The following is a 27,493-nucleotide window of genomic DNA, read 5'->3' as shown; positions in this document are numbered from 1 at the left end:
TCCCCGTGTTACTTTAAGAAGTGATCGGTATAGCATGAAAGGGGGCTGGCTGACTGATTCAGAAGTAAACAAAACCATGGTGGTTAATGGTCAACCTTAAAGTGTGGAAATAACACTCATATTATTCAGACAATTTACTTACTTTACATATTGGCGCTTTTTTGTTGAAACATATGATATATTTCAGTTGAACTTTTCTATGCCTCCACTCAATGCCTATGTGCAACATGACCTGTTACGCCATTGGTTTTACTATGAGACCAAAGAAAATACCCTGAACATTAGTTTAGTTTCTATGTGTCTGTTCCTGCTGAGGGAGGACATAGAGTTGTGACCATACCAATACCAGGAATGTGATCCCCCATTTTGACATGGAGAAATGTGTCAACTACTTCATGCATTTTTCTCAAGGAAGGTACAGTAGTATATGTATCTATATTTTCACATTCAATGCAAACTCTGGAAGGATCAGCAACCCCTCTTTGTCAAAACCCCCTCCTATAATGATCAAATATCAACTATCACATTTTAAATGAGCAGCCTACCATATCATCAACACATTTCACCCCAAGCCTTAAAACACTATCGAAACCTGAATATAAGCAAACAGATACCTGTCCATACAACCTTACTGTAATTCAACTCACACATGATTTCCCACAAACCATTCAATGTCTATAATGCATACACTCAATACTGCTACTGTACCAGAAGCAGTCCTGCCTAGCTACCAGTTTACACCTGGTGCTAACATGCATCCTTTGTCCTGATCTTGTCCACATTCTGATTGTGCACACATTTTAAAGATAGGTGTAGACGATTAAAGGACGCAGTGTGATCTGATTGCCATCAGATCTTTCTGACCACCTTTGGAGGTAGTCAGGGACCCATTGTATCTGGATATCAATCAAGTGTAAACAGATCTGGATGGTCAAACCATTTACCACTAGAAAAGCCTGGCCTCGAGGGACCCCCCTTCGAGCAAGTGATGAGTCTTTTGGACGTAAACATTCTGACAGTCTAATAAATACATTTCATATATGCCATTGCAGAAATAATCATTGGTTGTGCTTATGAAGGTCTTAGGTAACAATAGAATATGAAAGAAAATGTATTTCAAATAAAACAATTTAATGTAACTGCATACAATAAGTACAAACGAAAAACCACTAAAACACCACAATTCAAGTGGTAAAATCCATTAAAAACACCATCATAAAGATCAGTAATTATTAACTTGTTAAGGGCAGGTCTTCAACAACATTTTGAAACGTAATTTTTGTTCCTTCTTTTTTTCTTCTGAAGAACAGAATGGCATATTCTGAAATTAAATATATGACAATACTTTACTGAGTGATTTGCATACAGGGAGACCCCAGGAAATCTGGTCACAATAGGGACACAGTGGACGGATAAGAGCCACATTTTAAAACCATGTGTAGAACCAACAAACCTTGATCAGAAAGTGATTTGATCATATTGATCAGATCACGAAACCCACAGGTGTAAACGAGGCTTCTGTTGATGGATGGCCCATCCCCAATGTGCAATAGAGCTCTACCTGTCCATGTTTGTGACAGCCCAGCCCAGGTGGGCGGCGAAAAGCAAGAGAGTGGGAGAAATGTGGCCCGACAGGTCTGATGGGAGGCCCAGGGAAAGAGAGAGAGAGGCAGTCAGCCAGGTGGAGTCAGGTGTTGTCTACAGTCTGGGCTGGGACAGTGTCATAGTTCTATACAGTAGTAGAGCAGTAGGGACTGTGTGGAGCTGGGCTGTAGTCTAGCCCCTAACTGACTGACTGGCACTCAACAGGAATACCAGGCCTTGTTTATCAACTGGAAAATGAATTATACATAACACTGAAGAGAGAAACTTGTCAGAGTGGAACTTTCTTTCCCCTCCCGTCTTGTTCATTCACTCTCTAGTCTCTCTCCCAGTGGCTGGAGCTGGGGGCTGTGTGAGTTTGTACAGTAGTCTGGAAAGAGAGTGAGAGGAAGAGAGGGAGGGAGAGAGGAAAAGAGAGAGCAGGGGCCAGGGGAGACATGCTACGCTACAGCTCACCAGGATCGGTCACCACCACCGAGGACAGTCCAGAGCAGCCCAGTGAGGTAAGGAGCCCCAGGGGGCCACTCTGTCCCAGGATAGAACCCAAACATCACTCATTCGCCTGTCAGATGAGTAGCATGGCGTGTTGGTTTGTGTAAGTCAGTGTGTTTGTAGACTATCTGGTGTTTGTTTGCTTTTGTCTCCACTCCCCCCACTCCCCGTTCACTTTTCTCTCTCAATCTGTTTTCCTCACGTCTGGCTGCTCAAAGCTAGTTTTCGTAGCATGTCTACATCACAACTAATCATTCTCACTTTTTGAGTGTTGCCGGTGTGTTGGAATTTTGCATGTGGCTCAGGGATACGTGTATCTGTTTGAGCTTGTAATGAGAGCCGAGTATCTGGGAGGCAGGGCTGTCATGTTTATTTGATCAGCCCAGAGCGCCTAACAGACCACATCTTTAAACTGCCAATAAAAGCCATTCTCACAGCTAATGAAGTGACACCAAAGGATTTATAGCAAACATAAAAGCCAACATGGAGTTGGATTAATCTTTATGATGATTACAGCGTCATGTTTCACTCTCAACCAAGAGATTGCTTTAGCAATTAACACCTTTTAAGAAAGTTAATTATTCCCATTGACTTACAGTATGTATGACTTACAGTATGTTAATCAGCTCCTAGGGCACCTTGGTTCTAAAGGGATGTGTTGAACTTGTAAACAAGATAGTGCTAGCATGAAGTGGTATAAGGCATTTTGATGCTGTTACCTCATTGCAGTTACATTTGCATCATTTTTGTTTGTGGTGTCACAGTCTATAATTATAAATACTGATGGTGACCTGTTGTATTTGGACCCCATCAGAAACATTCCACTGCTTATTGTAACACAACAATCAGGCTCATTACAACACAAATGTTGTGCTCACATGCTAGATCACATTATATATGAACCGATCCATTTTTATGTCATAAAGAGTGACACTGGGGAACACAACACATTTGAGTTTTCATCCAACTATGACATTGATTACTGGTGCATGAGCTTGAACTGAGTGACTTTGACATTTTCTTTTTATGTCTGTGTGTGTTTCTGTCTGTTTTTGATTCCCCCAGAGGAGGATCCGGCGCCTCAGATTAACTCTTCATACAGGAGACAATGGACAGAATGAGACCAAGAAACCAACCTCAGACACAGTGAGTCCCAAACCACACACCCAGTCAGCCTCACACACCCAGTCAGCCTCACACGTCTTCATCTTCACCACCCTATGGATCCTGGATCTTATCTTTTCCTTCTCTCCCCTCCCTTAATCGTCGCTTGCTCAACCTGTAGTCAGTGCGCTCTGCCTCGCTCCCTTTCTTATTCACGGCCCTCTCTATCCCTCAAACACACAAAAAAAACACAAATCAGGTGGGAATGTTTGTGAACTAGGAACCAGCTTTTATCCAGTTTAAGAAACATTCCATGGACTGTCTACACAATACAGAGACGGAGAAAGGTGGAACCACTGAGATTTACTGCTGTTATGTTATCTGGGCTGTTGGTTATGCAATTGTATCCACACAGGGGTGTGTACACCACATACACATACATACACAGCTGTGTCTGGTTTTCACAGCACTCTGCACAAATTTAGAAGGTGCGTGTCCCTTTTCATCTACAGTAGAACTCTCTTCAGCATGCACAAGCCTAGCTGACGACAGAATTACACAGAACCGCATGCTGTTGTCTATTTTCAGATGCCATATATCATATATAATGTACACGGCACATGATGACATCTTACTGTAAAATTGTATAGGTCGTCTTATACAAATGTTTAGCCAATAATCAATCACTAAACAATCATGGATCTCTTTTTAATTACACGGTACCTACTTAATACACATGGGTAGCCTACGCCATAATAAAGGCAGACATGTTGTTTGCCAGAGGTGGTTTGCCATTTTGCTCTGTTTGTGTTGAGAAGCTGTGGTCTGGCAAAGTTACATCAGCTAGTTTGTAATCTAAGTGTTTGACAGCACTCAGTGTGCTGCTTGGAATCACATTGAGGTTAGGGGAAGTGTGGTTTCGGTCGCTCCTCCACAGAGACTGAGATAGTGACAGAAAGCAGAGAGATAGGTCCATGCTGTTTTTGTACCTTGAACACTGTTTCTATAACCTGCCCCATTACTTTGTCATCACAGTTCAGCTGATAGAAGTGTGACTAATAGTGTCATCTGATGGTGTTTCCCTTCAGGAAGCTGTGCATGTTTACAGCATTACTACGGATAAAAGACGACAGCCAGGTCAGGGTTGAACAGAGAGCAGCACAGAGGAGAACAACGTTGGGCCCTAGTTAATTAGGGCCCAGAGTTTTTCCTGGTCTAGTTATGTGGTCTGGAAATAATCAGGGCCCTGCTGATGACACAACACATCTGGGCCAGTCGTATGGGGGCCGTGCCACACTGTCACGGCCAGCTGTGCACTCCAGTCTGCAATGTGGTATCAGTCTGTGCTGAAGCTAGGCCCACTTAACGAGCCAACCAGCGCTAACGAGAGCAGTGCTCCGGAGCAGCCAGGATATATTGCACATTACATGAATAATTATCCCAGCCCATTAACTTCAGATACCTTACAGATAGATCATAAACAGAGGATTAGTATGTAAGGATGCACAGTGGGAAAGGAGGAGAGAAGGATGATCAAAGTGCCCCCCCTCCTACCACATCCCCTCTAGCTTCCCTTTATCTATTGACTTAGCAGGCATGTTGAAGGCAGCTGAAATTGACATGACTCTTCCCTTGTTGTCAGGGTTTCAGTCAGTAATGCCAATTCAGTATTCATCAGTACAGTACTTTGAGTGAATAAAGCCGTAAGCAGATGACGTCACTACTACCGTTCAAAAGTTTGGGGTCACTTAGAAATGTCCTTGTTTTTGAAAGAAAAGCACACTTTTGATCCATTAAAATAACATAGAATTGATCAGAAATACAGTGTAGACATTGTTAATGTTGTAAATGACTATTGCTGCTGGAGAAGACTGATATTTAATGGAATATCTACATAGGCGTACAGAGGACCTGTCACGTTCTGACCATAGTTCTTGTGTGTTTCCCTTGTTTTAGTGTTGGTCATGACGTGAGCCGGGTGGGCATTCTATGTTGTGTGTCTACATTTACATTTACATTTAAGTCATTCTATGTTGTGTGACATCCAGTGGAACAGTTTGTGCATCTAGGTCTTTTAAGGGGGGGGGGGAGAAGGATTACTTTATCCTATCCTAGGTATGTATGGCCTGATATGGTTCTCAATCAGAGGCAGGTGTTAGTCATTGTCTCTGATTGGGAACCATATTTAGGTAGCTTGTTTTGTGTTGGGGTTTGTGGGTTATTGTTTCCTGTCTCTGTGTTCTCTGCACCAGATAGGACTGTTTTCAGGTTTTGCCACGTTTATTGTTTTGTAGTGTGTTCATGTTGAGTTTCTGTTATTAAAGAACCATGGACACTTACCACGCTGCGCATTGGTCCTCCGATCCTTCTCGCTTCTCCTCCTCAGACGAAGTGGAGGAGGAAAACCCATACAGAATCACCCACCACAACAGGACCAAGCAGCGTGGTAATGTGCAGCAGGAACAGCGGCCGAAGACACAAGACTCCTAGACGTGGGAGGAAATCCTCGACGGGAGAGGACCCTAGGCCAAGCCAGGGGAGTGTCGCCATCCCAAGGTGCAGCAGGAGAAGCAGCAGCAGCAGGAGCAACAGCAGCAGCAGCAAAAGCAGCAGCAGAAGAAGCAACAGAAGCAGCAGAGGAAGCGGCAGCAGCAGCAAAAGCAGCAGAAGGAGAAGCAACAGAAGCAGCAGAAGAAGCAACAGCAGCAGCAGCAGAAATGTCAGGATTCCTGTACATGGGATGATGTGTGGATGGCAAGGGTTGCTACACATGGGAGGAGATCCAGGCTGGTAGGGATCGCCTACCATGGGAACAGGTGGAGGCATTGAGGAGAGCAGAGGCAGCCAGAGAGAGGAGCCATCGATACGAGGGAACGTGACTGGCAAGGAAGCCCGATAGGCAGCCCCAAAAATTTCTTGGGGGGGAGGCACTTGGAGCTGTCGGCGAAGCTGAGTCTGAGAAGATCGAGGAGTTATTGGACAGAATGGAGGAGAGTGAACGGATAGGAGATGAGGAGACACTCAAGGAGGTGTTAATAGAATTGGAGGAGAGTGAAGAGAGAGAGCAGTTGATTTGGCGTAGTATGCAAGGCATTCGCCCTGAGGTGCGTGTCCCCAGCCCGGTACCACCAGTGCCGGCACCCCGCACCAGGCTGTCTTTCCGTACCATCAATACAGGTGCTCCTGCTAGTCCGGCGCTTCCAGAGTTTCAGCCCCTCAGTCCAGAGGCGCCAGAGCCCCTCTGTCCAGAGCGGCCAGAGCCTTCCTCCTCTCCAGCGCTGCCGGAGTCTCCCGCCTGTCCGGCGCTGTCAGAGCTTCCGCCCCTCAGTCCAGAGGCGCCAGAGCCCCTCGGTCCAGCGTTGCCAGAGCCTTCCTCCTCTCCAGCGCTGCCGGAGTCTCCTGCCGGTCCGGCGCTGTCAGAGCTTCCGCCCCTCAGTCCAGAGGCGCCAGAGCCCCTCGGTCCAGCGTTGCCAGAGCCTTCCTCCTCTCCAGTGCTTCCGGAGTCTCCCGCCTGTCCGGCGCTGCCAGAGCTTCCACCTCTCAGTCCAGAGGCGCCAGAGGCCCTCAGTCCAGAGGTGCCAGAGCCTTCCTCCTCTCCAGCGCTGCCGGAGTCTCCCGCCTGTCCGGCGCTGCCAGAGCTTCCACCCCTCAGTCCAGAGGCGCCAGAGCCCCTCTGTCCAGAGCGGCCAGAGCCTTCCTCCTCTCCAGCGCTGCCGGAGTCTCCCGCCTGTCCGGCGCTGTCAGAGCTTCCGCCCCTCAGTCCAGAGGCGCCAGAGCCCCTCGGTCCAGCGTTGCCAGAGCCTTCCTCCTCTCCAGTGCTTCCGGAGTCTCCCGCCTGTCCGGCGCTGCCAGAGCTTCCACCTCTCAGTCCAGAGGCGCCAGAGGCCCTCAGTCCAGAGGCGCCAGAGCCTTCCTCCTCTCCAGCGCTGCCGGAGTCTCCCGCCTGTCCGGCGCTGCCAGAGCATCCACCCCTCAGTCCAGAGGCGCCAGAGCCCCTCTGTCCAGAGCGGCCAGAGCCTTCCTCCTCTCCAGCGCTGCCGGAGTCTCCCGCCTGTCCGGCGCTGTCAGAGCTTCCGCCCCTCAGTCCAGAGGCGCCAGAGCCCCTCGGTCCAGCGTTGCCAGAGCCTTCCTCCTCTCCAGCGCTGCCGGAGTCTCCAGCCTGTCCGCCGCTGCCAGAGCTTCCTCCCCTCAGTCCAGAGGTGCCAGAGCCCCTCTGTCCAGCGCTGCCAGAGCCTTCCTCCTCTCCAGCGCTGCCGGAGTCTCCCGCCTGTCCGGCGCTGCCAGAGCTTCCACCCCTCAGTCCAGAGGCGCCAGAGCCCCTCAGTCCAGAGGCGCCAGAGCCTTCCTCCTCTCCAGCGCTGCCGGAGTCTCCCGCCTGTCCGGCGCTGCCAGAGCTTCCGCCCCTCAGTCCAGAGGTGCCAGAGCCCCTCAGTCTAGAGGCGCCAGAGCTCCTCTGTCCAGCGCTGCCAGAGCCTTCCTCCTCTCCAGCGCTGTCGGAGTCTCCAGTCTGCCCAGCGCCGCCTGAGCTGGCCGTCTGCCCAGCGCCGCCTTGAGCTGCCCGTCTGCCCAGCGCTGCTAGAGTCTCCCATCTGTCCAGAGCTGCTAGAGTCTCCCGTCTGTCATGAGCCGCCAGAGCCGACAGTCTGTCATGAGCTGCCAGAGCCGCCAGTCAGCGTGGAGCCGCCAGTCAGCGTGGAGCCACCAGAGCCGCCAGTCAGCGTGGAGCCGCCAGAGCCGCCAGTCAGCGTGGAGCCACCAGAGCCAGTCAGCGTGGAGCCACCAGAGCCGCCAGTCAGCGTGGAGCCGCCAGAGCCGCCAGTCAGCATGGAGCCGCCAGAGCCGCCAGTCAGCCAGGATCTGCCAGAGCCGCCATTCAGCCAGGATCTGCCAGAGCCGCCATTCAGCCAGGATCTGCCAGAGCTGGCATTCAGCCAGGATCCCCCAGGGCCGCCAGTCAGCCAGGATCCTCCAGAGCCGCCAGTCAGCCAGGATCCTCCAGAGCCGCCAGTCAGCCAGGAACTTCCAGAGCCGCCAGTCAGCCAGGATCTTCCAGAGCTGCCAGTCAGCCAGGATCTGCCAGAGCTGTCAGTCAGCCAGAAGCTGCCAGAGCCGTCAACCAACCTGAGCTATCTCTCAGTCCTGAGCTACCTCTCAGTCCTGAGCTACCTCTCCGTCCTGAGCTACCCCTCAGTCCCGAGCTACCTCAGTCTCGAGCTACCTCAGTCCCGAGCTGCCCCTCAGTCCGGAGCTGCTCCTCAGTCCAGTGGGGCCCTTTGTTAGGGTTCCTAGGCCAAGGTCGGCGGCGAGGGTTGCCACTCAAAGGACGCTAAGGAGGTGGACTAAGACAATGATGGAGTGGGGTCCACATCCAGCGCCAGAGCCGCCACCGCGGACAGATGCCCACCCAGACCCTCCCCTATAGGTTTAGGTTGTGCGGTCGGAGTCTGCACCTTGGTTTGTCCGTTTCTATGTATGGCCTGATATGGTTCTCAATCAGAGGCAGGTGTTAGTCATTGTCTCTGATTGGGAACCATATTTAGGTAGCTTGTTTTGTGTTGGGGTTTGTGGGTGATTTGTTTCCTGTCTCTGTGTTCTCTGCACCAGATAGGACTGTTTTCGGGTTTTGCCACGTTTATTGTTTTGTAGTGTGTTCATGTTGAATTTCTGTTATTAAAGAACCATGGACACTTACTACGCTGCGCATTGGTCCTCCGATCCTTCTCGCTTCTCCTCCTCAGACGAAGAGGAGGAGGAAAACCCTTACAGGACCATTATCAGCAACCATCACTCCTGTGTTCCAATGGTACGTTGTGTTAGCTAATCCAAGTTTATAATTTTAAAAGGCTAATTGATCATTAGAAAACCCTTTTGCAATTATGTTAGCACAGCTGAAAACTGTTGTCCTGATTAAAGAAGGAGCATCAGCATTTGTGGGTTCGATTACAGGCTCAAAATGGCCAGAAACAAAGCACTTTCTTCTGAAACTTGTCAGTGTATTCTTGTTCTGAGAAATGAAGGCTATTCCATGCGAGAAATTTCCAAGAAACTGAAGATCTCGTCCAACGCTGTGTACTACTCCCTTCACAGAACAGCGCAAACAGCTCTAACCAGAATGGAAAGAGGAGTGTAAGGCCCCGGTCCACAACTCTAACCAGAATGGAAAGAGGAGTGTAAGGCCCCGGTCCACAACTGAGCAAGAGGACAAGTACATTAGAGTGTCTAGTTTGAGAAACAGATGCCTCACAAGTCCTCAACTGGCAGCTTCATTAAATAGTACGCGCAAAACACCAGTCTCAACGTCAACAGTGAAGAGGCGACTCCAGGATGCTGCCCTTCTAGGCAGAGTTGCAAAGAAAAAGCCGTATCTCAGAATAGCCAATAAAAAGAAAAGATTAAAACGTGCAAAAGAACACTGGACAGAGGAACTCTGCCTAGAAGGACAACATCCCGGAGTCGCCTCTTCACTGTTGTAACGGCCGTTGGTGGAAGAACGTGAGGACCAAGGTGCAGCGTGGTACGTGTTCATCTTTATTTATGAATTGAACACTGAATGAAAAAACAACAAAAGAGAATGAACGAAACCAAAACAGTTCTGTCTGGTACAGAATACAAAAGCAGAAAACAACTACCCACAAAACCCATGTGGGCAAGAGCTACCTAAGTATGGTTCTCAATCAGAGACAACGACAGACAGCTGTCCCCGATTGAGAACCATACCCGGCCAAAACCAACGACATACAAAACCATAGAAAAAAGAACATAGAATGCCACCCTAGTCACACCCTGACCTAACCAAAATAGAGAATAAAAGCCTCTCTATGGCCAGGGCGTGACAACTGTTGACGTTGAGACTGGCCATTCTGAGCCTGTAATTGAACCCACAAATGCTGATGCTCCAGATACTCAACTGGTCTAAAGAAGGACAGTTTAATTGCTTCTTTAATTAGCACAACAGTTTTCAGCTGTGCTAACATAATTGCAAAAGGGTTTTCTAATGATCAATTTGCCTTTTAAAATGATAAACTTGGATTAGCTAACACAACGTGCCATTGGAACACAGGAGTGATGGTTGCTGATAATGGGCCTCTGTACGCCTATGTAGATATTCCATTAAAAATCAGCTTTGTTTAGTTTACAGCTACAGTTGTTATATACAACATTAACAATGTCTACACTGTATTTCTGATAAATTTGATGTTATTTTAATGAACAAAAAATATGCTTTTCTTTCACAAACAAGGACACACCAAACTTTTGAACGGTAGTGTACATCCAATAATAAAGGTCAGCATCCAACATGGAGAGCGACCACCGTAAAGGTCTGTGGGCTGTCCTTGACACTGGATTCTTTCATGGTTGAACTCGCTGTATGTAGCTGTTATCTTCAGAGGAATTGAAAATATAGGTAACTATAGGTAACACTCCCATATTGTGCACATATTCTTGGTTTGTTAGTCCCCTCAAAATGCCTTAGACATCTCTTTTGTCCCACCCCACACACATGTGGAGACCTCACCTGGCTTAACTGGTGCCTCCAGAGACGAAACCTCTCTCATCGTCACTCAACGCCTAGGTTTACCTCCACTGTACTCACATTCTACCATACCTTTGCCTTGAATCTATTCTACCACGCCCAGAAATCTGCTCCTTTTTACATGTAAGTGTCTTATTGTGGCTGAAAGCTTAAATTCTTGTTCATATAACTGCACTGTCCAATTTACAGTAGCTATTACTGAGAAAAACATACCATGCTATTGTTTGAGGAGAGCTCCTAACAACAAGCACGTTTTTCACCGCGATAGGTTTGATACATTCACCTCTGAAGGTGAAATGTGTACTTACATTCTGAAATCTTGCTCTGATTTATCATCCAAGGGGTCCCAGAGATAACATGACATTTCCTTTTGTTGGATAATCCTTTTTCATATCCTAAAAAGGTCCATATAGCATGCACGATCGATTTTGTGTTTCCACTCGCTCAATTTGCAAAGAAAGGAATCTGTGAAAATCTAACCCTAAACGTTGTTTCAACCAGTCAAATCACATTCGTATTTATTCCTCAGAGATCCTAGAACGTAACCAGACTTCACTATATCATTAGGGGTGTAGTATATCCTATAGGACACCAAATTTGGTCAGAGAGCGACGCCTTCATGTCACATGACGCGGGCAGTCTTCACTTGATCGACTGTAACTTTTTCAAATAAGCACCAATTGGGGTCAAACAAAGCTTGCTAGATAGCCAATGAGCAGGCCAATGAGCCCCGTATATGCCGCAAAATGTAGCTGCTAACCTTGTGTGACAGCAAGCCTTTTCATTTTGGACAAAAATTATAAGAGTTGTAAGAGAATATGGAGAGTTATGAAGTTATGAAAACTGGGTGTTTTGAAAATGTTGAACTTATTATATGGCTACTAATACTGGACAAGCTAAATCCAAGTATACAGATTTGACAATATTCTTGCAGTAAAATGTAATGTGAATGTAAATGTCTCCTTCACGATTTGCCCAAATGTACCTGGGTGACTTCACACTAAATGTCATGTAGTTAGCTCATACTTCATGTTATCCGTCTACAACTTTGCACATACACTGCTGCCACCTTGTGGACACCATAGGAATTACAACCAGAGTGATGGCTAGATGTGGGACCTTTCTGTAGCATTTCAAAGATGTTGGTAGAAAAAAGGGAAAAAACATGTTTTCTTCTTTGTATTTTCATCTACCAGATCTATTGTGTTATATTCTCCTACATTTAATTCACATTTCCACAAACTTCAACGTGTTTCCTTTCAAATGGTACCAAGAATATGCATATCCTTGCTTTAGGGCCTGAGCTACAGGCAGTTAGATTTGGGTATGTCATTTTAGGTGAATATGTAAAAAAAATTGGTCTATCCCTAAGATGTTTTAACATCAGAAGCCTCCTCCCTAAGTTTGTTTTATTTACTGCTTTAGCACACTCCGCCAACCCTGATCTCCTAGCCGTGTCTGAATCCTGGCTTAGGAAGGCCACCAAAAATTCAGAAATTTCCATCCCAACTACAACATTTTCTGCCAAGAAAGAACTGCCAAAGGGGTTGAGTTGCAATCTACTGCAGAGATAGCCTACAGAGTTCTGTCATGCTATCCAGGTCTGTGCCCAAACAGTTCGAGCTTCTACTTTTAAAAATCCACCTTTCCAGAAATAAGTCTCTCACTGTTGCCACTTGTTATAGATCCCCCTCAGCCCCCAGCTGCGCACTGGACATCATATGTGAATGAATTGACCCCCATTTATCTTCAGAGTTTGTACTGTTAGGCGACCTAAACTGGGATATTCTTAACACCCCGGCCATCCTACAATCTATGCTAGATGCCCTCAATCTCACATAAATTATCATGGAATCTACCAGGTACAACCCTAAATCCGTAAACACGAGCACCCTCATAGATATCATCCTGACCAACCTGCCCTCTAAATACACCTCTGCTGTCTTCAACCAGGATCTCAGCAATCAAAGCCTCATTGCCTGAGGCAGTAATGGGTCCGCGGTCAAACGACCACCCCTCATCACTGTCAAACGCTCCCTAAAACACTTCAGCGAGCAGGCCTTTCTAATTCACCTGGCCCGGGTATTCTGGAAGGATATTGACCTCATTCCGTCAGTAGAGGATGCCTGGTTATTCTTTAAAAGTGCTTTCCTCACCATCTTAACTCAGATTTCCCATTCAAAAAATGCAGAAATAAGAACAGACATTGCTCTTGGTTCACTAGAGATTTGACTGCCCTTGACCAGCACAAAAACATCCTGTGGCGTACTGTATTAGCATCGAAAGACCAAAACATTGCGATATGCAACTTTTCAGGGACGTTAGAAACCAATATACACAGGCAGTTAGGAAAGCCAAGGCTAGCTTTTTCAAACAGAAGTTTGCATCCTGTAGCACAAACTCCAAAAAGTTCTGGGACACTGTAAAGTCCATGGAGAATAAGAGCACCTCCCCCCAGCTGCCCACTGCACTGAGGCTAGGAAACACTGTCACCACCGATAAATCTACGATAATCGAGAATTTCAATAAGCATTTTTCTACAGCTGGCCATGCTTTTCACCTGGCTACCCCTACCCCGGTAAACAGCTCTGCACCCCACACAGCAACTTGCCCAAGCCATTTCTCCTTCACTCAAATCCAGATAGCTGATGTTCTGAAAGAGCTGCAAAATCTGGACCCCTACCAATCAGCTGGGCTAGACAATCTGGACCCTCTCTTTCTAAAATGATCCGCTGCAATTGTTGCTGCCCCAATAACTATCCTGTTCAACCTCTCTTTCGTATTGTCTGAGATCCCTAAAGATTGAAACTTTCTCGGTCACCCCTCTTCAAAGGGGGAGACATTCTAGACCCAAACTGTTACAGTCCTATATCTATCCTACCCTGCCTTTCTAAAGTCTTTGACAGCCAAGTTAACAAACAGATCACCGACCATTTAGAATCCCACCATACCTTCTCCGCTATGCAATCTGGTTTCCGAGCTGGTCATGGGTGCACCTCAGCCACGCTCAAGGTCCTAAACAATAACTGCCATTGATAAAAGACAATACTGTGCAGATGTCTTCATCGACATGGCCAAGGCTTTCGACTCTGTCAATCACCGCATTCTTATCGGAAAACTCAACAGCCTTGGTTTCTCAAATGACTGCCTCACCTTGTTCACCAACTACTTCTCAGATAGAGTTCAGTGTGTCAAATCGGAGTGCCTGTTGTCTGGACCTCTGGCAGTCTCTATGGGGGTGCCACAGGGTTCAATTCTCGGGCCGATTCTTTTCTCTGTATACATCAATATGTCACTCTTGCTGCTGGTGATTCTCTGATCCACCTCTACGCAGACAACACCATTCTGTATACTTCTGGCACTTTTTTGGATATTGTGTTAACAGACTTCCAGACGAGCTTCAATGTCATACAACATTCCTTCTGTGGCCTCCGACTGCTCTTAAATGCAAGTAAAACCAAATGCATGCACTTCAACCGATCGCTGCCCACACCAGCTCGCCCGTCTAGCATCACTAATCTGGACAGTTCTGACTTGGGGACAACTACAAATACCTAGGTGTCTGGTTAGACTATAAACTCTCCTTCCAGACGCATCTCCAATCCAAAATTAAATCTAGAATCGGTTTCCTATTTCGCAACAAAGCATCCTTCACTCATGTTGCCAAACATACCCTCGTAAAACTGACTATTCTACCGATCCTTGACTTCGGCAATGTCATTTACAAAATAGCCTCCAACACTCTACTCAGCAAATTGGATGTGGTCTATCACAGTGCCATCGGTTTTGTCACCAAAGCCCCATATACTGACCACCACTGCGACCTGTACGCTCTCGTTGGCTGGCCCTCGCTTCATATTCGTCGCCAAACCCACTGGCTCCAGTCATCTACAAGTCTTTGCTAGGCAAAGCCCCACCTTATCTCAGCTCACTGGTCACCATAGCAGCACCCTCCCATAGCATGCGCACCAGCAGGTATATTTCATTGGTCATCCCCAAAGCCAACTCCTCCTTTGGCCGCCTTTCCTTACAGTTCTCTGATGCCAATGACTGAAACTAATTGCAAAAATCACCGAAGCTTATATCTCCCTCAATAACTTTAAGCATCAGCTGTCAGAGCAGCTTACTGATCATTGCACCTGTACACAGGCCATCTGTAAATAGCCTACCCAACTACCTCGTCCCCATATTGTTATTTATGTTTAGCTCCTTTGCACCCCAGTATCTCTACTTGCACATTCATCTTCTGCACATCTAACACTCCAGTGTTTAATTGATCAATTGTAATTATTTTGCCACTATGGCCTATTTATTGCCTTACCTCTGTCATGACTGTCCTCATCAGGTCAGGTTACAGGAGACCACAACCCTACAGATTATTTCTCAACCCCAACAGAGGAGGAGAGATCTAGGGGTCTGAAGATGTGGGGTTTTATGACCCCTCACGCCCCTGGTAAATCTCAGGCCACAGACAAATTCCTTTGTCCTGTTACTATGGAGAACCAGCCTCAGAACAAATAAAGGCACTTTGGAACAATGGTTTCCGTCAGCCACAATGGTGGTCATAACGATAGATGGAATATGAAAATGTATGTCATTTTTGTTTTGTTATTTAAAGGTTAATAGATTATGTTATTATGAAAACATTGTAACGTGAAGAGTTTTCCTGGTATATGTTTGATGTTTATACATTGTACGTTGTGTGGAAAATGTCCAAATCAAAGGGAATGTTTTGGTAAAGTTGAAATGTGAAGTTAGTTGTCTAAAATTGGATTTGAGAAAAACCTAGACCTTTATATACCGTTATATTACCGTTATATTTCTCTCGTGTACTTTCTTTTTTCTCTCTCTCTTTGAAATCCCCATTTTGGATAACACGCGCCATAGTGTGTTGGCCCGTTATACTAAGTTCTAATCAATAGCCTATAATGTGTTTTGTCTATGTGTATCTTTTACCATCATTTTAGCTTTCTAGTAAATAAATATTCAACTAAGATTGGTGTGGTACGAACTGGTTAATTAGCGGCTGTTGTAAAAATCGATATTCTGATATTCTTTGAGTTAATTTGGGAAATAGAAACTCAATGAAAACTATTTTTCCCATGGTGCCCCAGGTTAATGAGTTAATAATTGCGTGATTCAGTTAATCACGCAATTAGAAGCTTTTAATGATTTGATGAGCAACAGTCGTCATATTAACTAATACAACGTCACGACACCTCCGTAATCTTACTACATTTGCACACACTGTATATACACTTTTCTATTGTGTTATTGACTATACGTTTGTTTATCCCATGTGTAACTTGTTTGTGTCGCACTGCTTTGCATTATCTAGGTCAGGCCGCAGTTAGAAATGAGAACTTGTTCTCAACTGGCCTACCTAGTTAAATAAAGGTGAAGAAAAAAAAAACACTTGGAAGTGAAACCTGGGTAGCAGGAGACAACAAGACTGTGGTGCCACATAGAGATGGAGAGGACGAAGAAAGAAAACACGCATGGCAAGATAGTTAAGTGAAGGAGGGAGGGATGAAACATCTTACATTTAAGTCAGAGATATTATGTTTCGGGAAAAGGACAATGACGAAAGTGGTGATCTACCATGACATTAAAAAGGGCGTGTCCTGTAACCCGACACCCTGTGGGAGACAGGCTTATCAGTGACTCTGACATGGATGTGGTGTAATGCATCTGCTCCTTGTGAACTGCCTGGAACTGTGGCACAGAGGTGCTAGACTGAAAGTTTACATGCCTGCAACGTAAGACCCCCACTGCCACAATGTTCTTGAGTCAAAGGATGGTGTTTTCGAAGTTAAGGCAATTCAATCAAATGGGTTACATTAGAAAAACTTTTACTTCTACATGACATGTACTGTATAGTAAGTTCCACATACATGTCCTAAAGAAAGGAAATAAAGCTCAGGGCACAAAGCAGTATTAGAGGTGTATAGCACAGCGGAGTCTTTCATTATGCAAGCAATTTTGATACACAGTCAAGCTTAGGTAACATTGTCAATTAAAGTAGTGAATAGTAAACTCTTAGAAGAAAAGGTGCTATCTAGAACCTAAAATGATTATTCGGCTGTCTCAATAGGAGAACCCTTTGAAGAACCCTTTTTGGTTCCAGGTAGAACCCTTTTGGGTTCCATGTAAAACCCTTTCCACAGAGGGTTTGACATGGAACCCAAGAGTTCTACCTGGAACCAAAAAGGGTTATTCCTATGGGGAAGAACCCTTTTGGAACCCTTTTTTCTAAGAGTGTAGAATATTACCCATTGTTTTGATTTTGAGTTCTTCAGACTAGGCCTCTCTCATCTGGTTTTCCATGAATAAATAACACTGTCAGTTCAGTGAGGGTCACATTCCTTTGGCAGGACATTAAAGCTGTTTTCACAGCCCCTTATCTGACTGGATAGAAGAAGAAAAATCTGTTTCTGTTACAATTCAGCTTCAAAAAAATCCAGGACAAAACTGGAATAAATACCCCCTCCGTAAACATGCTGAAACACCTATATTGTAATATTTAAAACGCAATAGAGGCTGACATGTGAAGTTCTTTCAGAGGGTGTGTGCAGTACCGGCCATAAAACATAATGACGGCCATTCTTCTCTCCCATCTGTTGGAATTCACATTGCCTATTTGGAGCCGCTCGTAATGTCAGCCTGCTCTCTCTCTGTGGATTATCTGGTGTGGAAATGTGAAGCAACGTCCAGCTCAGGAGGCCATGTAACAACAGTGGCGTCATTATTCCCCATCTCTTATCTCTGCTGGATGGGCGAAGGACGCCTTCACTCTCTGGCTGGATGGGCTGCAGAGCAGAGGTCTTGGATGATGTTCCTCTGAGCTAATATTTGTTTAGTAGGGAAGCTTCTCTTTTCTCTTCTAAGAAACGAGAGCTTTTTAGTTGTTGTCCAAAATATACAGTACCAGTAAAAGTTTGGACACACCTACTCATTCCGGGGTTTTTCTTTATTTGTACTATTTTCTACATTGTAGAATTATAGTGAAGACATCAAAACTATGAAATAACAAAAAAAAGTGTTAAACAAATCAAAATATATTTATATTTGAGATTCTTCAAAGTAGCCACCATTTGCCTTGGTGACAGCTTTGCCCGCTCTTAGCATTCTCTCAACCAGCTTCATGAGGTAGTCACCTGCATTTCAATTAACGGTTGGGCCTTCTTAAAAGTTCATTTGTGGAATTTCTTTCCTTCTTAATGCGTTTGAGCCAATAAGTTGTGTTGTGACAAGGTAGGGGTGGTATACAGAAGATAGCCCTATTTGGTAAAAGACCAAGTCCATATTATGGCAAAAACAGGTAAAATAAGCAAAGAGAAACGAAAGTTCATCATTACTTTAAGACGTGAAAGTCAGTCAATCCGGAACATTTCAAGAACTTTGAAGGTTTCTTTCAAGTGCAGTCGCAAAAACAATCAAGAGCTATGATGAAATTGGCTCTCATGAGGACTGCCAAAGGAAAGGAAGACCCAGAGTTACCTCTGCTGCAGAGGATAAGTTCCTTAGAGTTAACTGAACTTCAGATTGCAGCCCAAATAAATGCTTCACAGAGTTCAAGTAACAGACACATGTCAACATCAACTGTTCAGAGGAGACTGTGTGAATCAGGCCTTCATGGTCAAATTGCTGCAAAGAAACCACTACTAAAGGACACCAATAAGAAGAAGTGACTTCATTTGGCCAAGAAACATGAGCAATGGACATTAGACCAGTGTAAATCTGTTCTTTGGTCTGATGAGTCCAAATTTGAGATTTTTGGTTCCAATCTTCTTTGTGAGACGCAGAGTATGTGAATCGATGATCTCTGCATGTGTGGTTCCCACCATGAAGCATGGAGGAGGAGGTGTGATGGTGTGGGGTGCTTTGCTGGTAACACTGTCTGTGATTTATTTAGAATTCAAGGCACACTTAACCAGCATGGCTACCACAGCATTCTGCAGTGATACACCATCCCATCTGGTTTGCGCTTACTTGGACTATCATTTGTTTTTCAAGAGGACAATGGGCCAAAACACACCTCCAGGCTGTGTAAGCGCTATTTGACCAAGAAGGAGAGTGATGGAGTGCTGTATCAGATGACCTGGCCTCCACAATTACCCGGCCTCAACCCAATTGAGATGGTTTGGGATGAGTTGGGCCGCAGAGTGAAGGAAAAGCAGCCAACAAGTTCTCAGTATATGTGGCAACTCCTTCAAGACTGCTGGAAAAGCAATCCTCATGAAGCTGGTTGAGAGAACGCAAAGCTGTCATCAAGGCAAAGGGTGGCTACTTTGAAAAATCTCAAATCTCAAATATATTATATTTATTAAAACACTTTTTTGGTTACTACATGGTTCCATATGTATTATTTCATAGTTTTGATGTCTTCACTATTATTTTACAACGTAGAAGAAAGTAAAATAAAGAAAAAGCTTTGAATGAGTAGGCTTGTCCAAACTTTTGATTGGTACTGTATATCAATTACCATCCCCTGTGTTGTTGAAGTCTGTCATTAAGTGCTTCTTCTTAGGGCTAAGCCCCTTTTTTCTTCATTTCCGCCTGAATGATGTCCCCAAAGTAATCTGCCTGTTGCTCAGGCCCTGAAGCCAGGATATGCATATAATTGGTACCATTGGAAAGAAAACACTTTGAAGTTTGTAGAAATGTTAAAATAATGTAGGAGTATATAACACAATAGATATGGTAGGAGGAAATCCAAAGAAAAACCAACCGGAAATGTTATTTTGAGAGACCATCCTCTTAGAATGGCAAGTAAAAGGTCATATTGAAAATGAGCTCCCTGGATGCAATTCCTATGGCTTCCACAGGGTGTCACCAGTCTATGGTCAAGGTTTCAGGCTTGTAACTTCAAAAGCAAATAATAAATATCAGTTTTAGTACAGAGACACAGTCTTGGAAATTCGCGTTTGCGCCCGCCATGAAGACAGGACGCACCTGCTAAAATCGGTTTCCTATTGAACATACTTCTTACCGTAAGAAATATTATAGTTTGATTACATTTTAGGGTATCTGAGGAGTAAATAGAAACTTGTTTTGACTTGTTGAAACAAAGTTTAGGGGTAGATATTCGGATTCCTTCTCTGCATGTTGAACGAGTGGACTACTCAAATCAATGGCACCAACTAAACTGACTTTTTAGGATATAAAGAAGGATTTTATCTAACAAAACAACACTACATGCTATAGCTGGGACCCTTTGGATGACAAATCAGAGGAAGATTTTCAAAAAGTAAGTGAATAATTAATCGTTATTTGTGAATGTATGAAACCTGTGCCGGTGGAAAAATATTTTGATGTGGGGCGCCTTCCTCAAACAATCGCATGGCATGTTTTTGCTGTAATAGCTACTGTAAATCGGACAGTGCAATTAGATTAACAATAATTTAAGCTTTCAACCAATATAAGACACTTATATGTAACTAAATGTTTAATATCCATAATTTTTATGATTATTTTTTTAAATTGCGTGCCCTCCAGTAGTGGGACGCCTATCGTGCCCGTCTCGCCAGCGGGACGCCTATCCCAAACAGGTTCAGAAACTAGGCTCCTCCTAGCTCGTTCCCCACAAAGCATTGCAGTAGTCCAATCCCGTATTTTTAAAACATGTATGGGTTATGACTAAGATGTGGTCTAGAAAAGAGTATAATGACTATTCCCAGTGATCAAAACTACAGTAGACTATGTTCAACAAAGATGTTAATCTGTCATCAACAGTTTGATGAGAACAGGTACAGGATCCATGCATTTAAACTGTACCCTTGGCCCATATCATTATCTGAAAGAGGGGAATACGTTGTGTACATTGAAGCACATAATTTGCAAACTGAATATGTGGCTTTAAAAAAACAGGAATTCCAAGCATTCAGTAACAATCAGGTTACAGGGTTGTGAAATATCTCTGGATATTGTGAGCACACAGTTCATTTGTTTCTGTTTGTCTTCTCAGCAAGAGGAGAAGGTTGTCAATGGAACATGGAAGAAGAACAGACTCATCCAGAGAGAGAGGCCAGCTGGCAGTGAGTCACCTGTACAGGTAAACTACCACAACCACAACACAAAGCGCTATCATGGTTTCCCACATAGAGGCTATTGAAAGGGAAAGTTACAGAATGTTATGGTGAGAATATGGGAAGTAACTTCCTGAATTTGTGGTCAACTCTTCTATTGGCGTGTGAAACACAAATATTCAAGCTATGCACTGTATATAAACAAGAACATTTAGAACCTTTTGTACTATACTTGATATAACCTATCCTCAGATAATTCCAAGCATTGATTATGTCAATATGTAGTATTGGGTACAACCCTCTGCCTCTGGTTGAAACAGAGGTCACATGGACCTGTGTGCACAACCTGGTCTATCATACTAATTTGAGTGTCCTGGATTTATCGTCAAAGGAAAACAGATTCACCTTTCATGGTTTATATTGGAATCTGTGGCATAGTAGGACAGGCCATTGTTTTGGCTCCTCTATTGTTGAATAATGTAGGGTGGATAAATGTGGGCTGGCTGCCTGTCTGATCATAACAATGGAAACATATTGCTTCTTCACACAGTAAGACTTATTTATTATGAGACTTTGATAAGATTCTGTATCTGTGTCACTCAGTGGATTCCTCTCATATTGTATGTTACTGTAAGATAACATAAAGGTGCTAGAGCCACTTAATGATACTGCTGCTCAACAAAGGACCTGTGTCAGTGTGCACCTGTACTCCTTGAGCGCCCTGTTGGAGAGGAACAATAGCAGGGAGACAGCGGGAGCTCATATAATGGGTTGCAGAAACATGACACCCTCACTGCACCCTGTTTCCATCCCTGCTTCCCAACCTCCAGATTCAAGTGCTCAGCAGCAATACTTTAAATACCTGGGCATGCGCAAGTATGCAAGCGCACAAACACTCACATAGAGGCGAACACACACACACACACACATCTACAGGCTGGTAGAAAGTGTGCCTAGATAGAAACCTGACCGGGTTGATCCTGTCTCCCTCAGCACCTCAGTGCAGCGACCAATGGGGAGCTAGAGACGTCGCTGCAGTGGCAGCACGGGCCCACGGTGTACGGTGTGTTGCAGAGGACAGGCTCGGATAGACAGCAGGAAGTGATGGCGTGCGAGTGGTCTGTCAATCACCTGAGGGATGAGATGAGGTACATCAAGGAGGTGAGTGGAGATGGAGAAGATAACGATGAAGCTCATCCAAGTTAAGGAGTGTAAACAGAGCAGAGGCCTACAGTACAGTACACCTGACAGGCCTGCAGGGTATCCAAGAGCTAACACCGGGATTCTGTAACATGGACAACATTATGGATTTGCTAATCAAGCAATAAGGATGGATTACTTCAATCGTGTGTTATCTCTGTGCTGCACAGGTGAGAGATTCCCTGGAGAAGGTCAGAGAGAGGATGTACGGCCAGGTTGGAGGAATGCAACAGTCGATGCAGAAACTATCACAAGACATCAGGGTAAGACAATACACGAGGCACACATGACTAATAAGACAGCTAACAGCTGGAAATCCTTTCTCTTTCAATTTCTTATAAACACAAAATGGATACAAAATCTGAGAATTGGGTGTGCTTATGTGTCTCTCCAGACTGCCAACTCCCAGAGGAAGACTCTGGAGAAAGAGGTGAGGGTTCGGACTGCAGCCATGGACAGCTTCGACCAGATGAACAACTCCCTTATATCTGCCAACATTGACCTCCAGGTACAGGATCAACGACTGTCAAACAGGCCTGTTACTGTCTCGTCACGGCCATCCCACTGGGCACAGACGTCAGTTCAATGTCTAGTTTTGATTTATATTTGTGAATTCAATGTGAAATCAACCAAAAATGTCACCCTGTCATTGGATTTAAGATCAAAGTTAGCTAAAGAAATATGAAATTTCCTTAAGTTGATGGCTTTTTGCAAATCCAATCAGTTTTCCACTTTGATTCAACATCATCACATAGAATTTTGGGGTTGAAATGAGGTGGAAACAACATTGATTGAACCAGTTTTTGCCCAGTGTGATGTCTCATAACCCCCCCATGGAAAGTCTTAATCCTCTTAAACAGAGATGTGCAGCACTATACTTCCTTCTTCTACTGATCTGTGGAGAGTGAAAGATATCCTGTCTGGTTCATTATACATGTTTGTTTTATAAAGTAGCTCTAAGCTGTTAATCTTAGTGTCAGTGTATGAGTCAACCTTTCTGCTCATGATTTCTGCATTCAATAATGTCCAGGGTTGGTTTGAGGAATTAAAGAACTAGCTTCCTTTGCAGAAATCTCTTCTAGAGAGCTGTCACAATCGTGTGGACTCCCGGGATGAGATGAAGAGTCTGAGAAACTCCTTTCAACAGGCTGAGGAGAGGCTGAAGGAGAGGGAGAGGCAGCTGGAACTTGCCCAGGCTGAGAACCTCACACTCAAACTGAAGGTAGAGTACTAATGTAAACACAGCACACCAGCACCACACAGTGGCACAAGCCTGGTAAGTGTTTGCTTTTTGTTTATGGGGCACAGTTTACTCTAGTCATTAGTGATCACAGGATACACCATCCTCACCCTGAACGAGTGCCATGAAGTAGCAACGGTCATCACAATTATTAAAAGGTTATGAAAACAATTCCAATAAATGCAATTAGATGGATGGTCTAGTCTAATTGTTAGGATTCGGTGCTCTCACCGCCGCGGCCTTTCTTCGATTCCCAGTCAGGGAACACATTATTTGGTTCCCGAGTGGCGCCGCGGTCTAAGGCACTGCATCTCAGTGCAAGAGGCGTCATTACAGTCCCTGGTTTGATTCCAGGTTGTATCACATCTGGCCATGTTTGGGAGTCCCATAGGGCGGCAAACAATTGGCCCAGCGTCGTCCAGGTTTGGCCGGGGTAGGCCGTCACTGTAAAAAATATTTTGTTCTTAACTGACCTGCCTAGTTAAATAAAAAATTAATTTAAAAAATTGACAAATAATGAATGTACAGACAGTTCAAGCTCAAAGAACCAGTCATCCAGATTTGAACTATTAACATTCATGCCGGACTCACTAGAAAAATACAGAATCAATAGACGTTTCTACATTATCTTTAGCAAGTCTTTGAATCGTCACATTGTTGTATGAAATTGACCGATGTGTGCTTGTGTTGTCCAGGTGGAATCGTCTCAGGAGGCCAACAGCCATGCAGTGCAGGAGGTGACAGCGAGGCTACAGAGACAGTATGAGGAGAGACTTCAGGAGGAGCAGAGGACACACAGAGAGGAGATAGAGAAGCTACAGGTACTGCTGAGTCTCCTTCTGATATCACTTCACCCAAGCCCCTGCCTGAAGAGAAAGGATGGTGATTGATTAATCATGTAAAAAGTAAGGATGGTGATGTTTTCACCATCTTACATGTTCATGAAAAGTGTATATGTAGACCACAGGAGGCTGCTGAGGGGAGAACAGCTCATAATAATGTCCGGAATGGAGAAAATGGAAGGGAAACCATGTGTTTGATACCATTCCATTGATTATGCTCCCACCATTACCATGTTCTCTCCAATGAAAGTGCCACCAACCTCCTGTGATGTAAACAGTATAAAAGGTTCCAGTTTCACTCTGCTCATACAAGTGGTATGAGTCTCCCTCTAGTGGTACCAGAAACTCACTATGGTACTGTTAAATGTAGAGTAGTGTTGATATGATAATGAGCCCAGATTCAATTGTATGTTCTCTGCCTTAAAGCTTTGAATATATTTTGTTTACCATCAATATATTTCAACTAGGCCCAAATTGACGAGTATATTAGGCGATTAGAGGAGGAAGAGAAGAATGCTAAGATTGCAGAGGCCAAGATTGCTGAAAGGGACCAGAGGATCAGTGAGGTGGAGCGCCTGCTGGACTGTATGGGACAGGTAAGACCAAGAATAACGCATGCAATAATGCATGCAACATTATCTTTATATCTATAGTATTTACTGTAGGTGTAATATGTCAAGTCCTTTGGGCAAGAATACTATAATAATATGTCTTTTTTGTAGGAAAAGGGCCATCTTCAGAAGAAACTGCAGGAATGTGAACAGCGTCTACGCTCGATGGAGGTGACATACAAAACAGATGCAACTGTAGCAAAGAGGTACAAATGCCAAAACAAAAATGGCATTTTACATATTCCATCCCATTGAAATTATATACTGAAGTAATAACACTATAATTCATTATTACAGTTCTCAAAAGTTGGAAGAGGAGGCAGGGGAGCTCCGTGAGAGAATCAAACATCTGAATGACATGGTGTTCTGTCAGCAGAGGAAGGTCAAAGGCATGATAGAGGAGGTGAATGACTAAGAAAAGTCTGTCTCTCTCACACACTCTTTCTGTCTCACTGTCAATGGAAACATGAGTACACTGACATATAAATGTTATACTGATATGCAACGTTTGTTTATTTTTTTCATCTTGAAAATGTAAAGGTTGAATCATTACGAGCTAAATTGGCACAGAAGGACATGTTCATCTCAGAGCTTCTGGACAGAATTGCTATTGTGGAGTGTGAGGTGAGACTGGACTGCCACCACACTATGTACTGTCCACTTCCCGAACCATTATGAATGTATGGTGTGGTTTTCAAAACGTTTAACTTTATGGGTGCATTCATGTCCAGCGTTCTCCTACGTTTCAGATTGTCAATCTGTTTGTTGTGCTTTGACATTACTCTACCTCTAAATTCAGTGTTGCACCTTTTGTGACATCATCTGTCTCTGTCTGGTCCACTTGGATTACATCACATCCACCTCATTTGCATGGATCTGACTTTGTTCCTTCCTCTTTTCTTCTTCCTAGAATAATGAGTTAGAAGACAAGCTGAAGTATTTTATGTCTGTACAGAGTGTGCCAAGGGAAGTTGTGCAAACCAGAGAGATAGGAGTGGGCTGTGATCTGCTCCCCAGGTATGAACCACTGGTTCTACTATACATGTGGCTTCATTTCCTCTAGTTGGGTTTCTCTTTTAAGTTTCTCATTCTGTTTTCTCATTTTACTTCCACAGACCTGAAATACAGGGGTATGAGGTTGTAACTAACCAACCCAGACAAACCCCAATCCGTCCCTCTTCTACAGAATACCTAGGACAGTCTAGGACATTCAGATCAGGTCCACCGCCACCCAGCAGACTGGAGTCTAGTTTACTGAGGTACTCTCCTCCTGAGTACAGTAGGTATCTGTCAACCAACTCAAGATCCTTTGGAACACTAACCAGTCCAACGCTGTCTTCGTCTGGCCCACTAAGCCCTGATCAGTCCAGTACAGAAGAGTCTGCCTCAGTTCAAATCACAGATACAGCCTCAAGTCCAGAGGCGGACATTTCAGCCCCATCCTGTTCTCGAGCAAGATCAAGCCCATCCAAAATCAACACACCTTCCATGAAACTTATAGAAATAACAGCAAAGATTAACATTGAGTAATCACATGAAGAAATGTTTTTTATGAAGGCTATTCAGTATACTGTATAAGGGACAATGTTGCATATTGTGTAAAATAGTCTACTGTTCTGTAAATAATACTTGAAAGTATCCTTTTGAAGAATTATGTTTGGTTTTGTTTACAGTGAATGTTCTTGTATGGTTTATGGAATTCTGAATTCACTATCATGTATGAAGGTTTACATTTATACTGTATCTTTTTCTGACATTTTTACTTTGCACTGTATAAATGAGATGCAATATTAGTCAAATTATGTACAAAATATGTCAAATATTTTTCAAATATACTTTGTGCCTTTATTAACAGCTTAATCATTGATACTCCACAACGGTGATGATAATCGGTTGTGTTTTATCTATTGGATAATATTGAACTATATCTGACAAACTGAAGAACTGTATTTCTACTGATTGCCATCCCTGAGCCACTGGTATAAGTTATTTGTCTACACTGCCAGGACTGTGTATATGAGAAGTTATGATAATCATGATGTGCCTTTCTTGAATGATACTCATTCAGTGCATACTAATGAAATCAGTGTATGTTTTGAAAATGTGCCATTTTACCATTGTGGTGTTTTTATAATCATTCATGAAAATGTTCACTGTCCAGTGGCTGATTGTTCATTTTGTGAAGCTTTCAGGTAGGTTATATGTAGCATACAATGGTTTATATATACACTAGATGACTATAGGGGGCACTGTGTTGAAGCCAACATGACTCAATCTTGCCACTCTGCCACCGTTTAAAACAATCGTTTTGGAACCTATAGAAATGCACTTATTAATGTCTACATTAGTTTTTGCCATAATTATTCTATTAGCGACACTGTAATGCATACTTTTAAATTATATTATGTGGGCTAAACATAAAAGGTTAAAATATATAAAACATTTTACTTAAAGTATATATATTTTTAGATTACTAATATTTTTAGATTACCCACTACAACTAAATTCTTAAATACATGTAATTTTGTCCTTGAGATATTTAATTTAAATATTGTAGAATTCCAAGCATTCCTAAGTAGCAGCTGTATACCACCCTTCATCCCACTGCTGGCTTGCTTCTGAAACATAGCAGGAATGATCCTGCTTGGTCTCACGATGAAACACCAGATGCTGCTGGAAGTGGTGTTGTAGGGCCAGTAGGTGCCACCCTTTCTAAATATCACAATGATTGGGGACATTTCCCTGTGTAGGGTGCAATCTTTTGGCTGGGATGTTAAATGGGTGTCCTGACTCTTCATGGCACTTATTGTAAGAGTAGGGGTGTTACCCCTGGTGTCCTG

The 27,493-nt window shown here is 44.1% G+C and overlaps 1 protein-coding gene across 2 annotated transcripts; it reads left to right on the top strand.

The window, feature by feature from the left end:
* The first annotated feature begins 1,692 nt into the window (after nucleotides 1-1,692).
* LOC115113657 (myocardial zonula adherens protein-like) lies at nucleotides 1,693-26,811 on the top strand. Of its 2 annotated transcripts, none has more exons than XM_029641549.1 (14): nucleotides 1,693-2,105; nucleotides 3,160-3,240; nucleotides 20,700-20,786; nucleotides 21,754-21,921; nucleotides 22,131-22,223; nucleotides 22,355-22,468; nucleotides 23,030-23,182; nucleotides 23,896-24,021; nucleotides 24,510-24,638; nucleotides 24,765-24,859; nucleotides 24,951-25,056; nucleotides 25,194-25,277; nucleotides 25,609-25,670; nucleotides 25,769-26,811. In XM_029641549.1, exons 1-14 carry the CDS (start codon nucleotides 2,040-2,042, stop codon nucleotides 26,181-26,183), a joined length of 1,779 nt encoding a protein of 592 aa, XP_029497409.1. In that variant the 5' UTR covers nucleotides 1,693-2,039; the 3' UTR covers nucleotides 26,184-26,811. The 2 variants fall into 2 exon arrangements, with proteins under 2 accessions (XP_029497409.1, XP_029497408.1); XM_029641548.1 differs by having other exon boundaries at nucleotides 25,564-25,670.
* Nucleotides 26,812-27,493: the final 682 nt, after the last annotated feature.

Source organism: Oncorhynchus nerka, linkage group LG28 (genome assembly GCF_034236695.1).
Source record: "Oncorhynchus nerka isolate Pitt River linkage group LG28, Oner_Uvic_2.0, whole genome shotgun sequence".
Taxonomy (NCBI): Eukaryota; Metazoa; Chordata; class Actinopteri; order Salmoniformes; family Salmonidae; genus Oncorhynchus; species Oncorhynchus nerka.
Note: the sequence above shows the minus strand (reverse complement) of the source record. Positions and strands in the feature narration are given on the sequence as shown.

What these genes read in the sequence shown, in the direction of transcription:
- LOC115113657 (XM_029641548.1), top strand. Translation starts at nt 2,040, where the DNA reads ATGCTACGCTACAGCTCACCAGGATCGGTCACCACCACCGAGGACAGT. An exon ending in AGAAACCAACCTCAGACACA is followed by an intron (nt 3,241 to 20,699) that starts GTGAGTCCCAAA and finishes TTGTCTTCTCAG; the next exon opens with CAAGAGGAGAAGGTTGTCAA. An exon ending in AGATGAGGTACATCAAGGAG is followed by an intron (nt 21,922 to 22,130) that starts GTGAGTGGAGAT and finishes TGTGCTGCACAG; the next exon opens with GTGAGAGATTCCCTGGAGAA.